Source organism: Salvelinus namaycush, chromosome 12, assembly GCF_016432855.1.
Source record: "Salvelinus namaycush isolate Seneca chromosome 12, SaNama_1.0, whole genome shotgun sequence".
NCBI lineage: Eukaryota > Metazoa > Chordata > Actinopteri > Salmoniformes > Salmonidae > Salvelinus > Salvelinus namaycush.
In genome coordinates, this window is record NC_052318.1 from 50,345,825 (window position 1) to 50,364,584 (window position 18,760).

Sequence of the window (18,760 nt, forward strand, 5' to 3'; positions counted from 1 at the left end):
TATGGAACCTGGTCAAAAGTAGTGCACTAAATAGGGACGAGGTTGCCATTTGGGACACACTAACCTTGAACTACCATAAAAATCAACCCTCTCATTTTCTAGTGTCAGCGTTGGTCGTCATCTTTCACTCATCCATTCAGGGTTTCATTAAGTCAAGCGATGCCTTATCAGGAGTAACCAAGGTGGCCAAGGCAGATAAACAGAGGCATGATGTGTTTGTGTGAGTGAGTGGGTGTGTATACAGTATGTGCACGAGTGTATGTGCATTTCCTTAAGCCCCCCTTCTCTGTCACTGATGTCACTAGTAAACCCCCTCACCCCTGCCCTATACTATAGGCTCCCTGCAGAAGTGTGTGCGTCAGGAGAGGACTTGACGATGATGATGATGACGACAATAAGGAGGATGATGAGGGATAATGTCATGATGATGATGCTCTTACCCTGCCCCATACTGCAAACCCCCATCTAGCGTGTGGCGGGGGAGAACATGTAACGTGCTTACCAGAACGCTCGCGCGCTTGGATTTTGTCCCTCCACACCAGACGCGATCAGGACACGCAGGTTGAAATATCAAAACGAACTCTGAACTAACTGTATTCATTTGGGGACAGGTCGAAAAGCACTAAACATGTATGGCAATTCAGCTAGCTAGCTTGCTGTTGCAAGCTAATTTGTCCTGGGATATAAACATTGGGTTGTTATTTTACCTGAAATGCACAAGGTCCTCTACTCCGACAATCAATCCATAGATAAAAGGGTAAACTGAGTTTGTTTCTAGTAATCTCTTCTCCTTCAGGCTTCTTCTTCTTCTTCGGACTTTATATGGCGGTTGGCAACCAACTTTAAGGTGCATTACCACTACCAACTGGACTGGAGTGTGGACCTCAGTTCATCTTTCAATCACCCACGTGGGTATATGCTCCTAAAAACCAATGAGGAGATGGGAGAGGCGGGACTTGCAGCACGTCAAGCATCACAAATAGAACCAAGTTCTATTTTAGCGCCTGTATACGCAGACGCTCGTTGACGCACGCGAGCGGTGCAATGATTGAATAACATGCATGTGTACATTTATTTTGCAACGCGAGCGGTGTGGTCAGTATGCAAGGATGAGGTGATGATGGTGGTCTTACCCTCAATGCCCAGTGCCAGTCTCCTGCAGCCTCCTTTGCACTGGAGCCCAGGATGTAGCCTAGCCCGCTGGAGGACACAAAGAGGAGACAATAGGTTAGACATCTCTGCCTGGATAAAGAATAAGAACAATCCAATAAAACCAACCACAATCTACACTATAGCATTCAATAGACCTTTTCTTTCATCGATTTTTGATCACGCTCTCTAACAAAAAGGCTGAGGAGAGTCATAGGAATTCACGATTTACTCCAGAATGACCCACTAAGGTAGACAGATAGATAGCCCTTGCACTTGATAGCAGAGCAGGTTGGATGTTGGATGGCCAGACACACAGAGAGAGCGAGAGAGACAGAGACAGAGACAGAGACAGAGACAGAGAGAGAGAGAGAGAGAGAGAGAATTCAAATAGGGATGAGTTTCAGAAGGAGCAGAGCACACACACACATTCAAAGATAATGGATTAATACCAATGATGAAATGTCATACAACGTACTCTTCCTGATACACTTTTTTCCCTACTTTTCCTGGCATTGTTATCTGTTTTGGCTGCTGTCTGTTGACTTGCCGGAGGTAAATTATTAACAAGCCCCCATGTTGAGATGATGACCTCAGCCCATGACTTGGTGAGAGGCTGTCTGAGTGGGGAAGTGTCTGACTTTCTGCCTGACTATGTCTCTCTGCACTGTAAAAAATATATGTACAGTACCAGTCAAAAGTTTGGACACACCTACTCATTCAAGGGGTTTTCTTTATTTTTTACTATTTTCTACATTGTAGAATAATAGTGAATACATTGAAACTATGAAATATTACATATGGAATCATGTAGTAACCAAAAAAGTGTTAAACAAATCAAAATATATTAAATATTTGAGATTCTTCAAAGTAGCCACCCTTTGCCTTGATGACAGCTTCGCAAACTCTTGGCATTCTCTCAACCAGCTTCATGAGGTAGTCACCTGGAATGCATTTCAATTAACAAGTGTGCCTTGTTAAGAGTTCATTTGTTGAATTTCTTTCCTTCTTAATGCATTTTAGCCAGTCAGTTGTGTTGTGACACGGTAGGGGTGGTATACAGAAGATAGCTCTATTTGGTAAAAGACCAAGTCCATATTATGGCAAGAACAGCTCAAATAAGCAAAGAGAAACGACAGTCCATCATTACTTTAAGACATGAAGGTCAGTCAATGCTGAAAATTTCAAGAACTTTGAACGTTTCTTCAAGTGCAGTAGCAAAAACCATCAAGCGCTATGAAGAAACTGGCTTTCATGAGGACCGACACCGGAAAGGAAGACACAGAGTTACCTCTGCTGCAGAGTATAAGTTCATTAGAGTTACCAGCCTCAGAAATTGCAGCCAGAATAAATGCTTCACAGAGTTCAAGTAACAGATACATCTCAACATCAACTGTCGACTACGTGAATCAGGCCTTCATGGTCGAATTGCTGCAAAGAAACCACTACAAAAGGACACCAATAAGAAGAAGAGACTTGCTTTGGCCAAGAAACATGAGGGACATTAGTGGAAATCTGTATTTTGGTCTGATGAGTCCAAATTTTAGATTTTTGGATTCAATTGCCATGTCTTTGTGAGATGCTGAGTAGGTGAACAGATGATCTCCACATGTGTGGTTCCCACCGTGAAGCATGGAGGAGGTGTGATGGTTTGGGGGTGCTTTGCTAGTGAAACTGCCAGTGATTTATTTAGAATTCTAGGCACACTTAACCAGCATGGCTACCACAGTATTCTGCAGCGATACGCCATCCCATCAGGTGTGTGCTTAGCGGGACTATCATTTGTTTTTCAACAGGACAATGACCCAACACACCTCCAGGCTGTGCAATGGCTATTGGACCATGAAGGAGAGTGATGGAGTGCTGCATCAGATGACCTGAGTATTTAAAGCTGTCAAGACAAAGGGTGGCTACTTTGAAGAATCTAAAATATATTTTGATTTGTTTAACACTTTTTTGGTTAGTACATGATTCCATATGTGTTATTTCCTAGTTTTGATGTCTTCACAATTATTCTACAATGGAGAAAATAGTAAACAAAGAAAAACCCTTGAATGAGCAGGTGTGTCCAAACTTTTGACTGGTACTGTATGTTGATTCAATATAGGCTAACCAGCTGCAATAGGATTGTGAGTTTGCACAACACAATTTTAACACAGCGTTTTTGTTGAGCAAACTCACAACTCTATTGCAGCGTTTTGCCTTACAATTGTATGTTGAAGCAACCAATTATTTTTCCATAGTGTGTATGACTGTCTCTCTGTCTGTCTGATTCTCTTTCTCTGTCTGACTCCGTCTCTCTCTCCGAGACGTCAGCAGTGGGGAAGTAGTCTCGAAAATCTAGACCTAGGCAACAGCAGTGACTACGTCTGGGATTAATGACGGACACTCTTGCTAACGTCGAAAAAGGAGGGGGGAAAAATGTCATGGGGACGGTCCTCTCCAGACAGACAACTCCCCCGACAAATTACAGGTTTGGGTAGGAGGGGCTTAAAATGTCCGGGGGATGTTTACGCAGTGGTGTAGGGAAGCTGGATATCCCAACTCCGCCTTTTCCTCTACGCCAAACTGACGTTGTTTACATACAGACGTGTAAGCCAAGAACACTGGTACATTGCGGGAGGCAACCCATCTGTGTAGAGAGTTGTACTCTGCTGGTATGTCTGAACTGTCTATGGTCCCTCTAGGACACCTCTGTCAGGATGGCTGTCCTCACTTGTGAGTCATCAGGATGTCTGCATTTGTCTTCCACGTGAGACACACTCACGTACTGGGTGGAAAAGAAACATTCTTCTTGTGGTATGAATACATTCAGAACTGATGACTCAGAATCAGACTGCTGGATACTGTCACTAAGTGACCTAAAGCTCTATTGTCTTTTGTTTCACTCTCAGCCTCTGTATATCATGTTTATTCTCTGTTAAGAGGCTTAATGAGTGTGTCGTGTTAGATTGGGTTTGGGTCCTTGATGTGGACGGGATATGATGCTCGAAGCTCCAGTAGCTGCTTGTCTATCAATCTGTCACTGTGTGTGTGTGTGAGTGCGTACGTGCGTGCGGTTGTGTGTTTACAATTCCCGTCGGGATAACAAGCAGCCCATTTCTCATGATGCCTTGTGTCTCTGACGTTTGTCACTACTACACAACACACAGACAGGTAATACTAACTACATGCTATTATTCACCCAGTCACACCTCTGTCACTCTATTTATAAATGTTAATCAGAGCCCAGGCTGGTTTCTGCATCGGTCATTATTCTAGGTGTGTTTTTCAAGGAAGGGCGTGCTTCTTTAACATACAGTACACATCAATATGTATCTTTCATTAGTCAGCACCTCACCAGAATGTGTGATCCCACCTGAAGAATGTACTTCATTGACTTGATCAACACATGTCATCAGACAGGAGGTGTTCTGCCTGTTCTATCCGTTCCACAGTAGAATATTAACCATAACCACATGTTCTGAAGGAATTGACCCTAGATCAGATTAGATTACATCAAACCCCCTCTACTCCGAGCTAAACCCTTCAATAGCAGATACGTGCGCGCACACACGCGCCAAACTAATCCCTTCAGTAGCAGATAACATCGCCGTATTTCAAGGACAAAGACAAGAGGGCTCAATTTTCGGCTGCCGTTAAACCAGCGCAATTGTCAAAAGCACGCTTGTTTGCAATTTCGACCTGTTAAAGCTGGCGCTCTCCCCTAGCACCAGGATTGGTAATTGACTTGTTTTATAAGAGCTTGCTTGCGCTGAGGTGGGAGGGGTGACAAATATCTGAGGTGCCAATTTCAGTATGCGCTGGTTGGGATATTTATGACCACCCGAAATTTGGTTTTAGTGGTAACACGGTTGGTTATCGGATGGAAACGGAAGCGTAGCCAATCCAATGTCAAACAAGAGAGATGTGCCCGTAAACCTATTTAGAAATTTAGAAACATTAAAATAACCTATGTTCGTTTAATTTGATAAAGAAAATCAAGCACAGCGTCCCCTCCTCTCAATTGCAGTTCTTTTCTGTCATGCCCAATGCATTTGCAAAGTAGTCAAGACTATCGATAATGTCACGCCCTGACCTTAGAGAGACTTTTTTATTCTCTATTTGGTTAGGTCAGGGTGTGACTTGGGTGGGCAAATCTATGTGTTCTATTTCTTTGTTGGCCGGGTATGGTTCCCAATCAGACGCAGCTGTCTATGTTGTCTCTGATTGGGGATCATACTTAGGCAGCCTGTTTTCCACCTGAGTTTGTGGGATCTTGTTTTTTGTACTGTTACTGTGTAGCCTGCAGAACGTTACGGTCGTTTATCTATTTTTTTTATTTTTTTTTTATTTTTTGGTGTTCATCTAAATAAAGTAAGATGTACGCTTACCACGCTGCGCCTTGGTTTCCTCATTCTAACGACGGACGTAACAGATAAAGGGCTTGGCTTGTGAGACCGCTTTGAAATAAATCTTAAAAGATCAAGTTTGGCAGCAGCAAAACAGTGAGCAGACATCCTCTTGTTATCTATGTATGCTGTACATTATTTTAGCCATCTCCTGTTATTATATTGTAGGCTATATGCCTATCATGGAAAGAGAGATGAGATAATCAAGTGACACTTGTATTTACTGTAGAAATATTTCAGTTATTTTCCTGTAACAATTGCTTGTTTTTCATTTGATTTAAAAACAAGCCCTTATAGTAAGCTACCCATACCATACTATCACGAAAGCTGGTTCTACAGCAATGGGTCTGGTGTCTTTCTTCTCCTGGCCATGCATTAGCCAAGTAGCCTATCCATAAAATGTTACAAAATGGTCTACTCTTGTGGCTTTTGCAGACATGCTTTTTGCATTATTCACATAGGCCTACCTGCAGTGCATGCTCCATTCGGCTTGTATCATTCCCATTTCCAAAGAGCGCTTGTCTGGTTAACAAAGACGAGCTGCTCCAAAAAAAACTCAAATTTGTCAGTCCTATAACGCCATATCAACAGTAGGCCTAGGTTAAATCTGGCTTATTGAGAACGTGTCTCACACATACAATACATTTCACAGGAGTCTAGTATTTTTTTCAAGGAGAAGTGCAATGCGTAAAGGCCTTAAAGCTAACTACAACAATGTTGACTGTCAACATTCCAAACATACTGAGCAAACACAATGTTTATTTTTTATTTTTTTACTGTTGCTATCACTCGTTACTGTAGCCTATGCTATTTAATAAAATCCACAATGGACTAGCACAAAAATATTGATGACAACACATTTACATTACATTTAAGTCATTTAGCAGATGCTCTTATCCAGAGCGAACACAAAGATTGTCAATAACCTACAGAATTTGAGACAAACGCATGCAGTATTAAGCCATGGAACGCCTTGATTGGGTAGTTAGTGGCCAAGCCCTCGTCACAACTACAACTTGCTTATTCATCAAAACCCAGCCCTTTCACGCCACCGCCAGCTTTTGCGCTCATAATAACGGCTGTGAAAATAGCTAAAATATTTCTGTTACACCAACAAAACCTATAGCGTTTCTGTCAGCGCTTAGATTTACCATTGCGTTAGGTTTGATAAAATAAAGCCCAGAGGGTATAGAGAGGGAAGATAATCAATGAGGGCCAGACAGGGCTGTTCTGATTGACAGGTTTAGATGGGGAGATTATCTGATAAAACAGCCAATAGGATCATGATTAGCTGAAGTGGATGACCCCTTCAGATGTCCATGTTAGACCATTTTGTCCCCATTTCTCCAGCTTTGAAAAAAAGTAAATTTAGGCCTAAGGATGATGAGTTACTGATGAAATAAGGATGTCCCCTTGTTGTCAATATCTGATATCAATATCAAATATGTTTGAACAGTGGTCCACCTATTGCTGTCTTATTGGAAGTGTAGGAAGTCTAAGTTTATACTGGTCCGGACATGTTGGTACCCCGCTCGTCCCATAAAACCAGAATTGGGCATCCGCCATCTTTCTACTGTATCGGGCTCCTTGACTTGGGCGTTTCTCCCCGACCCAACATTCCATGTCACGCACACTTTCTACTTCCTGTGTTCCCAGAGCTCCTTGGGCCAGCCGGGCCAGCCTGTCTGTCTGTAGTGTACCACAGGACCATGGGCCGGACAGGAGACTGTGTGTTGACGATTAAGACCATTAGGAGGGATAGATTGATGGATGGTCTGGAGCAGCCAACAGGGCCATACAATGGGGTTCTTATCAGCATATTAGGCTTTCAAAAGGTTATGAGAGATTCAGTGGGCCTCTCTGTCTGGAGGGAGTGCAGACTCACGCAAACATAGGTGCGCGCATACACGCACACAGAGGGACAGGACGGGGACTAGGGGGGGAAACAGTCTACATTGTGCTAAACTGATTAGTGCTCCAGAAATAACAGTGGAACAGGCTCAGGCAGTACATTTTATTTCCACTGAGTGACTGCTAGCTAGATCATTTTTATCAGAGTCCACCCAGAGAGTGTTTGGAAAATTGAACACCACCACTAAAACTCATACAGGCATGAAAAATACTATCACCCCTCTAGCTCTGGCGAGGTAGGGTAGGACACCCAGGTTGTCACTAATGGCACCCTATGCTCTGGTCAAAAGTAGTGCACTATATAGGGAATAGGGTGCCATTTTGGACGCATCCCTATACTCTTCATAGGCCAAGTTTATAGATTAGGCTATTATGGTTAACTTGAGGGGTTTTACTGAGGGGTGAACCCATTTCCTGTAAACCCTGAGGTCACTTCCTGGAAACGGTCACAACAACCCTGGTAAAGATAAACAATCAGGGGGAGAGTGCTATAGGATGTTTGGGGGCTCTTCACTGAGGCCCGACTCTTTCACCTCCTATTGTTTCTGTTGCCGAGCGATATCAAAAGGCTCAGCATACCAGAACTCCTCAGGGGAAACATTTATGTTCTTTCCTGTCTGTCTCTCCAACTGCATTCAATCTGCCATCGATACTATTAGTTGACTGCATGTAATGTCATATTGGCATTTCCATAATAAAGGCTGATAGTGTTGCTGGTATTTGCTGGTTTCTCTTTCAAGCACTTCAATGACAGAGCAAGTTCAGTAACTGGGAACTTTTCCTATGAAATGTTGATGCAGAACAAACCGAACATTATATAGCAGTGGTATTATGTTAGCTACATTTGTATCCATCTTAAAATGCAGGTTCATTGACACATCATATGAACTAATAGGGCGATGTAGGTAATGCTTCAGGTGGACAAAAGTAAAATGATTGAAAGGACTGCAGCCAGAGATAGCCTAGCAATGGCCTGGCTCTGTGCGACTCTGTGCGACTGCAGTGTGTTTCTCATTCACATAGCGTCTCTCGGTGTGTCTGACTGTAGCTGCTTCTGTGTGAGATGGGAACAAAACAGTGTGCTGCCGCATCATTCAGCCGCATCTCCAGCAGAGGTTCTGAAGCAGTGCACTGTGGGGACTCTCCACAGTAAATAAGCCTAAACTCTGGGTGCCGCTCTGCTCTGCACCACATCCATCCATCCTTCCACCGACCGGGACTGAAAAGGCCAGAGATTTTTTAGCACTCCTCTGCTTTGTTTGTTTTCTTCCCCCTCTCTGTTTTTTCCAACTGAATGAACTGAAAAGGCCAGAGCTTTGTGCTTAATACCCCTTACTATCTAAAAAAAAAAAGACTCCCTCCGTCCCTTCCCCTCTGAGAACGTCTCTCAGCTATTTCATAATCTCTTCTTTATTTAAATCGCTCTCTTCTATTTCGTCCCTTGTTTGCCTGGGTGGGTTTTGTGTCTGTCTGGGTGGGTAGAGACAGACACAAAGAGGCAGACTGGCTAGATGGGGATGTCTGCTGACCTTCAGAGAGAAAGGACGATTTCACTGATAAACTTTCCGTCGAATTCTATTCGCCATGCCTTCCTCTCCTCGATTCCTCTCCCCTAAATGTCTGCGAGCTGACTGTCTGTCTCAGAGAGCTCAGCGATTGATATTCAGCATGCATTGGAATTCAAAGGGGGAAAAGACAATGCCCAACTGACATATTCTACATTGAATAGAAAATATTTATTTCAAAGACAGACCATCATCACTATCATCATCACTATCACCATTCACCTCCATTTCCTGTGACAGGTGAGGCCATAGAGATGTTATTATCACCATATTGTGACCATAATCTTATGTTTGGGGGTGGGGGGGTTGTTCTAAGGGACCACTTACCTTCCCAGGGGGATAGCCAGGTAGAAGACAGAGAGCATCATGGTTCGGCTATTATTGGTGAAGAGGTCTCCGATGATTGTAGGAGAGATGGAGGAGTAGCTGGATTCACCTATCCCCACCAGGCCTCGGGACAGGACGAACAGCCAGTAATACTGCAGAGCGAAGAGAGCAGTACGAGGTTAAGGAAAGATATACAGATCTATCTATACAGAGATGTTGCTTCATAACGGAACACGGACCTGGAGATAGCATGAAGTTTTGGGCTTCAATGTGCCTTAAGCATCATTTACTCGGGGGTACGCTAATAGTATGGATGACCCTGTGAAACACCTTTCACTGCACCTATCCAGTGTACTGTTTCTGACAATACAACATATCTTATTTTTTATGTTATGCGCTGTGTCATGTTATGCTACTAATTATTTTTTTTAAAGGAAAATAAAACATTTTAGACACAGAGGAAAACCACTCAGATTCACTCCGAGCCACATCACAGAAGAACACAGCTTCCTCCATGTTGTCGTCGAATAGATTTGTTCCTCTCTTCCACACTTCCCTTTCCCCCCTGAATGCTTACTCAGCAGTGTAGCATGTTCATAAATCTGTCCGTGTTGCTGTTAAAATCACGCTTACCAAACAAAGAGAACATCAACAAGATATATAGGGTGGCGATATGGGCTTTAGAGGCTCTGGAACAACCCTGAGTTCCTTTTAAAAAGGTACCGACACTGTGCCAAAATTATATTAAATTAGAAAGACACCTGCGCTATTTTTCAGGGTCACTAAAATGTGGGAGCTAACCTTTGCCCTCGGTTAGCTGTTTTATAGTAGGCGGAGACAGGAAGACAGAATGACACCCTGCCTTTCCCTCTGAACCTGGATTAAAACGTTGATATAAATAGCCATCTGACACGTTGTTAAAAATGTTCCTGTAGTCACATCCTTTAGTGATGCTCCGTGATAGAAATAAGAGTCATCCAACACAGACTATCTCCCCTGAGAGACTTTCATATAATTCCTATGACTCTCGTTCTGTTTATATCCTCCTCTCTGTCTCACTCGCTCTCTCTCTCTCTCTATTTCTCACACTCTCCGTCTTTATTTTTCACTCACACATTTTATCCTTGCTTTATCCTCCCTATCTACACATAGTGGGTCCACTAAGAGGGGATGTGTGGGTGCAGTACGGTTATTAACACTGGTGATGGGAGAATACGCTCAGAGGGGATCCCAGATGATGGGATTAGTGTCTGATGCAGCATGGAGAGAAAGATTGGAGAAAGAGGGAGAAGAGGAGAGGGGGAAAGAGAGAGGAGGGAGAGGGGGATGGGTATAGAAGGAGGAGAGAGAGAAAGGTGGATAAAGAGACAATTATGGATAGAAATGGAAAGAGAAAGAAATGCAGGGAGAGAAATGCAGGGAAAGAGAAAGAGAGTGAGAGAAAAATGGTTTGGGGTGACAATGGATTGGGGAGAGACCGTGTTTTATCAGAAATTTCAAATTTGGTTACACTTTCTGCGGAGCGCTCCGGTGCCTGTCAGTATTCTGACACAGAGACATGCTGTGAAAGCATTAGTCCACTTGGCACAGCCTGTCTACCCTGTCTGTCTCTCTTGTTATTGTGTCCTGTATTCAGCCAGTCAAATCTGCTCGCACATCCTGTCAAGACCAGCACCTGTGAAATGTCACCTACTGCGATATCTTTACACTGACTGACTGGAGGCTTTTCTGCCCCAACACTGGAATCAGCCTAGCAACAAGAACCACAACTCAATATATAAATATCAAGAAAAGAAAGCTTTTATCAGAAGGGTAATGCTGTTATTTCTGTCAAATAATGCATCTAAGTACAGTACACAGCAAGGGAGAAGAAAATACCAGAAATGTCAGCAAGCGTGAGGGGGTAAAAGGAGGGAAGGACGTTCTTTTCACGCTTGATAAAAGAGGACTATAGCATCGTGCCCTACGTTATACACCCACATTCCATTAGCACTTATTCTTCTCTCTCTCCCTACTTGAGTTTTCGGAAAGACTTTACTGTAGGTGCCATTATGCATGCATTGGATTCAGAAAGCCTTTATAACATCTATAAAACACATAACAGTTGTCATCAGCTGTCATAAGTAGTTTGGCATTAGATGTTATAAAACCGGTTATAATGTGTGTTAAAAATGTCTGTTCATATGCTCTAATGTCAACGGCTAATTACAAGTACTATCATACAGTCTGCATTACAACTTATTACATGCTACATAAGAGTACATAGCAGATGTTATAACATGGTCACTTACTAACCTGTGTCACATTATTACAATGAATGGAATGATGGGCTCCACAACCATGTCATATGCCCTTTTAAAGTGCACAGACACCTGAAGTAAAGTGACATTCATTTCAGATGTTATAAAACAGTTAAACCACGGGATGAGTTGAAAGTATCACAACACTTTACCATTCAAATGATTACCAAGAAACATGGGGAAATTGGAGCACAGATGTACGATTTGTTTTATTAAAAAAATGACACATTATAATACCAACAAGTTGCCAAGAAAATACAAACATGTTGAAACGAAATGGAAGCAAAAATAAGTTTACACAACTAAATCAACGTTACTGGGGCACAACAGGATTTGTGGCTGCTATATTATACAAAAAATGGGTAGGTAGTTATCTAATTAGCTAGCTAGTTAGTTAGGTAACTAGGAACTGGGTTGGAGAGCCCTGCTCTACACAGTCCAAACAATGTGTTTTGTTTGACGGTATACTTGAGAGTAGCTAGCTAGCCATTCACACCATAGTGGCATGACAGCACAAGCAGTGCCCCCATCGATGCATAGCTAGCTAGTTTGCTACCTAAAGGAGGAATTCTGAATTATAAAGCTTACTTTGCAGCATATCACATTGTTTAACTCAATCTAAATAACGTTAACATTATCCATGTGCTATTGGTTTGCAATGACGTGAACCTTTCGCTTCTGTGTTGTTGTTATGTTGGTAAGTCCCACCTTTCTTCTTCTGATTGCAGCGATATGATTCGCTGACACAAGAGCGCTCAATAACTTTTCATTGGATCGGCAAACTGTCTATTTGCTTCAGCAAATCATATAGCTGAAATGTCTTTAACAGTTTTGAGATCAAATGAAACTTTATTGAGAGTTCTTGTGCCAGTGAATCATATCGCTGAAATTGGAAGAAGGGTTCGGATTAATATAAGATGGTAGAAGAGAAGAGATGTCAGATCATCATGTGGAAAACCTAGCTAGCTAAAGCAAATAACATGGATAATAATAACATTAGTTAGTTTGAGTTAAATAACATGTATTAAAAGGTGGACTATGCACAAATCGCTCCGCCATTTCCTGGTTGCTAAAATTCGAATAGTTTGCCTAATTTCAGTTTATGTGACAAAACAAGTAAGTATAGTGTAGAGAATCATTCTACCATCCAAACCGCTGTGAAAAATCTTTTATTTTCAGCTTTCTGAAGCTGGTGTACAAAACCGAAAGTAAAAGATGCAAAAACAAAACTTAAGAACGGGAAGCATAGAAGTTGCGCACATAGAACAGGGACGGCAGGTAGTCAGGCGGGTAAGAGCGTTGGGCCAGTAACCAAAAGGTTGCTGGATCGAATCCCTGAGCTGACAAGTTAAAAATATGTTGTTCTGCCCCTGAGCAAGGCAGTTTAACCCACTGTTCCTGACTAGGTATCCCCCTTTACCACTTCTTAGCCTTGCTTTCAATGAGATGACAGATCTATTATTTATATTTCTATGTGAATCTGGTCAGGTTGGCCAAAAAAGTTACATATTGCAGCTTTAAGATGAAAAGGTAATTGCATTTAAAGTGCAAGTGAAAGAGGATGTTATAGGCCCAGTAGTACTGAGCAATTAACTGACATTTTGGTTATTTTCCTATTTTTAAAACAACTAATTGACCAATGTCAACTTCGAAATACCGAAATCGCAAACCGTGATTCTTTTTTAATAACTTGAACTGAAACAGAACTGACCTCAAAAAGCACTTATCGATCAGAACTAAGGCCCAGGGCAGTCACAAACGTGATTTTCCTGTGTTTTATATATATTTCCACACTATGAGGTTAGATAATACTTTTAGTAATAATGCCCTTTTAGTGTAAGAGCTGTTTGAAAAGCCCTCCGTGAAATTTCAACCCTATTTTGGTGGGATGGAGTTTTGGCCTACCTGGTGACATCACCAGGTGGTACATTTGTTAATATACCAGAAAAGAAAGAGTTCCAAATCTCTCTGTCCTGCCAATAATAACTACTGTAGTTTTCAGTTTTTCCCCTCACCACTCAGACCACTCCCAGACAGTCCTAGCAAAATTCTTGCTTGAGAAATTGCTCTTTTTTACCCTTATATTAAAAAGGTACATAATTATTACCCAGAAATGATTTTATATTGAGATAAAAGCGGATTGGACCTTTAATACGCTACTGAGAATGTTTTTTTTTATTCTACCTGTTGCTACTGAAGTTAGCTAGCTAGCGCAAAGCAGATTCATCAGTGGGCCAATGAAATGTTGCATTTGCAACATCAACTAGCTATTTATTTCATAACATAGCTGTCTGTCATTGTTACTGCATATCTTTCCTTTTTCACAGCTGTCACAAATCTTGTTGTGCCCCATCAATATTGATTTTGTTGTCTGTTTTTTTTAATTTTTTTAATTATGTGTTTTCGTAGCAAGTTGTTGGTATTGTGTGTCCTTAAATCAATACAAATCCTAAGTACATCTGTGCTCCCATTTGCCCATGTTTCTTGGAGATACTGTGAATGGCAAAGTTTTGTGATACTCTCAGCTAATCCTGTGGTATAAGCACATTCATAACCATTTTATAATTCATCAAATGATTGTCACTCTACTAAAGGTGTCTGTGCACACTCTATAAGGGCATATGACATGGTTATGACGCCCATCATTCCATTCAATGTAATAATGTGACACAGAGGTTGGTAAATAACATAAGACCATGTTATAACACCTGGTATGTAAGACTCTTATGCAGCATGTAATAACATATGACATAAGTTGTCATACAGTCTGTGTAATATCAAATCAAATTTTATTTGTCACATGCGCCGAATACAATAAGTGTAGACTTTACCGTGAAATGCTTACTTACAAGCCCTTAACCAACAGTGCAGTTCAAGAAGAAGAAAATATTCTCCAAGTAGACTAAAATAATAGCCATTGTGTCATTAACAGTTGACATGAGAGCATGTGACAATAGGATGAAAAGCCATTTTGAACACCCATTATAAACGGTTTAATAACATCCCATACAGTGACTCATAACTGAGTTGAGTTGTATCTTGTTATTACTGTTTTTATGACCCTTATCTAATGTAACAGAAGATTCTCTATGTCTCTCTCTCTCTCTGCATCTATAACTGCTGTCCCGAGGAGGCATTAGTGTGTGTGTCACGTGTGTGTGTGTGTTTGTGCCTGTGTGCGTGTGATCCTGCATGTGTGTGTATGTTCCTGCATATGTGTGTGTGTGTGTGTGTCGGGGGGTTGCCCTCTGTAGTGACAGCTCTGTGCATGGATTAATAAAAGGCAGTGAGCAAGGGATAGCGGGGTAAAACCCTTACCCCTAGGGTGACCTGTGTCTCATACTGCTGTCACACTCTGATCCAGGTGGATGACAAGCCACAGCACGGGGTCAAGCACACACACACACACACACATACTCACACACACAAGCTTTGGAACGCACACAATACACACACACTCTGGAGCATACAAAGCACAAAACATCATGTCAGCGATGAAATATGCTAGGGTTGAGTGGTATCCAGATTATCATACCGTTTCTCAGTCACCCAGTAAAATTCCACTTGAGTACAATTCTAAAAGTATTTGGTTTAAAATATACTTAAGTATCAAAACTAAATGTAATTACTAAAATATACTCAAAAGTAAAAGTATAAATGATTTCAAATTCAAACCAGACGGCACCAATTTCTTATTTATTTACTTTACAGATAGCCAGAGGCCCACTCCAACATCATTTACAAACAAAGCATGTGTGTTTAGTGAGTCCGCCAGATCAGAGGCAGTAGGAATGACCAGGGATGTTCTGTTGATAAGTGCGTGAATTGGACCATTTTCCTGTCCTGCTAAGCATTCAAAATGTAACGAGTACTTTGGGTGTCAAGGGAAATGTATGGAGTAAAAAGTACATTATTTTCATTAGGAATGTAGTGAAGTAAAAGTAGTCAAAAATATAGATAGTAAAGTACAGGTACCCCAAAAAACTACTTAAGTAGTACTTTCAAGTATTTTTACTTAAGTACTTTACACCACTGCCGTTTCTGTACCATCCCAGTGGACACTGTATTCCCGAATGTGCACACAAGGGGTGCTATTTCAAAAGAAAATATATATTTATAAGCAAGAAGCTTGATCTTGACATCTAGCCACTTACATGCTGACCAGACCGCACGCGTGCATGTTGATTTTGTCCACCCACACCAGACACGATCAGGACACGCAGGTTGAAATATCAAAACAAACTCTGAACTAACTGTATTAATTTGGGGACAGCTCGAAAAGCATGAAACATTTATGGCAATTTAGCTAGCGAGCTTGCTGTTGCTAGCTAATTTGTCATGGGGTATAAACATTGGGTTGTTATTTTACCTGAAATGCACAAGGTCCTCTACTCCGACAATTAATCCACAGATAAAAGGGTAAACCAAGTTTGTTTCTAGTAATCTCTCCTCCTTCAGGCTTCTTCATCTTCTTCTTTGGACTTTATATGGTGGTTGGCAACCAACTTTAAGGTGCATTACAACTGGACTGGAGTGTGGGCCTCTGTTCATCTTTCAATCACCCACGTGGGTACAGTTGAAGTCGGAAGATTGTATACACCTTAGCCAAATACATTTAAACTCAGTTTTTCACAGTTCCTGACATGTAATCCTAGAAACAATTCCCTGTCTTAGGTCAGTTAGGACCACCACATTATTTTAAGAATGTGAAATGTCAGAATAATAATAGAGAGAATTATCTATTTCTGCTTTTATTTCTTTCATCACATTCCAAGTGGGTCAGAAGTTTACATACACTCAATTCGTATTTGGTAGCATTGCCTTTAAATTGTTTAATTTAACTTGGGTCAAACGTTTCGGGTAGCCTTCCACAAGCTTCCCACAATAAGTTGGGTGAATTGTCTCACTCCTGGTGTAACTGAGTCAGGTTTGTAGGCCTCCTTGCTCGCACACGCTTTCTATCCACAAATGTTCTTTGTGATGGCCACTCCAATACCTTGACTTTGTTGTCATTAAGCCATTTTGCCACAACTTTGGAAGACCCATTTGCGACCAAGCTTTAACTTCCTGACTGAGGTCTTGAGATGTTGCTTCAATATATCCACATAATTTTCCACCCTCATGATGCCATCTATTTTGTGAAGTGCACCAGTCCCTCCTGCAGCAAAGCACCCCCACAACATGATGCTGCCACCCCCGTGCTTCACGGTTGGGATGGTGTTCTTCGGCTTGCAAGCCTCCCCCTTTTTCCTCCAAACATAACTATGCTCATTATGGCCAAATAGTTCTATTTTTATTTCATTAGACCAGAGGACATTTCTCCAAAGAGTACGATCTTTGTCCCAATGTGCAGTTGCAAACCGTAGCCTGGCTTTTTTTATGGCGGTTTTGGAGCAGTGGCTTCTTCGTTGCTGAGCGGCCTTTCGGGTTATCTTCACAAGGTCCTTTTGCTGTTGTTCTGGGATTGATTTGCACTTTTCGCATCAAAGTAAGTTAATCTCTAGGAGACAGAACGCGTCTCCTTCCTGAGATGTATGACGGCTGCGTGGTCCCATGGTGTTTATACTTGTGTACTATTGTTTGTAGAGATGAACGTGGTACCTTCAGGCATTTGGAAATTGCTCCCAAGGATGAAACAGACTTGTAGAGGTCTACAATTTTTTTTCTGTGGTCTTGGCTGATTTCTTTTGATTTTCCCATGATGTCAATTAGGCACTGAGTTTGAAGGTAGGCCTTGAAAAACATCGACAGGTACATCTCCAATTGAGTCAAATGATGTCAATTAGCCTATCAGAAGCTTCTAAAGCCATGACATCATTTTCTGGAATTTTCCAAGTTGTTTAAAGGCACAGTCAACTTAATGTATGTAAACTTCTGACCCATTGGAATTGTGATACAGTGAATTGTAAGTGAAATAATCTGTCTGTAAACAATTGTTGGAAAAATGACTTGTGTCATGCACAAAGTAGATGTCCTAACCGACTTGCCAAAACTATCATTTTTAACAAAAAATTTGTGGAGTGGTTGAAAAACAAGTTTTAATGACTCCAACCTAAGTGTATGTAAACTTCCGACTTCAACTGTATATGCTCCTAAAAACCAATGAGTAGATGTGAGAGGCGGGACTCTATTTTAGCACCTGGCTACACAGACGCTCGTTTACGCACACGAGCAGTGTGGGTGCAATGATTGAATAACATGTATATGTACATTTATTTTGCGCACACGACGCGAGCGGTGTGGTCAGCATGTTAGCTAGCAAGTTAGCAAACCAAATTAATGACAGTCCCATTCTTATGCATTGGACTGTAACAGTAGCCACATGCAGTGTTGTTTTGAATGAATTATGACTATGGTTACATCATTGTTATCTGTTGGACTGTTACAGTATGCAGTGTTGTTTTGAAATGAATCCCTGTACAGCAGAGCTATGTATTCCTCTTCTTAAAAGGGAAACTTCTGAACTTGTGGAAACCATTTGTATGTCTCTGCACGCAGTATGAAGGAAGTTAGACTTCCTAACTAGTGTTAGCGCAACGCTAACTAGTGTTAGCGCAACTACTGGAAGTCTACACTAGTTAGCAACTTCCTTCAAACTGAACGCAGAGACATAACACTGGTATCCACGAGTTCATCTGACTCTGGAGAAGTAGACAAAGTATCCCTTTAAGGGCGTGTCATTTAGTAGTGGATAATTATCCTCATATTGTTTTTTTGTGTGTGGTTGCTATACCGTGAGTGCTCCTTGGTTTAAATGAGGCAGTCATCGCAGCAGCAGCAAAAACAACAACATCAACACTTATCCTTGCATTCTGTCCCCCAGTCTAGGTTTATGAGATCAAAACTGAATGAAATGTAAAATAAAAAATAAAAAAAATAAAAAATCCTCTTCCTCTGGGACCAAATGAAAAATAAAAGATGCATTTCTGTAATACCAACATGTGCATAATTGGCGTCGCTCGCAGCACCCTGAGACATTTAGGCTTTTTGGTTTCCTGTCAGAGGCCGTAAAGGGATTAGGTTGGATTTGAAAGAGAGAATCCCTCTAATGACAAGACTTTGTTAATTAATAAATGAACTAACGAGGAACATTAACATGCTGTCTAATTTGAAGTCA

General features: G+C 41.5%; 1 protein-coding gene across 2 annotated transcripts in view; it reads right to left on the reverse strand.

Moving 5' to 3' along the window:
• Positions 1 to 18,760, reverse strand: part of spns2 (spinster homolog 2 (Drosophila)) — a 130,728-nt gene that overhangs the window by 39,757 nt on the left and 72,211 nt on the right. For both annotated transcript variants that reach the window (XM_039005997.1, XM_039005998.1), the window contains exons 4-5: positions 9,344 to 9,495; positions 1,134 to 1,200 (exon numbers count right to left, since the gene is read on the reverse strand). In XM_039005997.1, the coding sequence (XP_038861925.1) occupies positions 1,134 to 1,200; positions 9,344 to 9,495 (219 nt within the window). The remainder of the gene's footprint in view (positions 1 to 1,133; positions 1,201 to 9,343; positions 9,496 to 18,760) is intronic.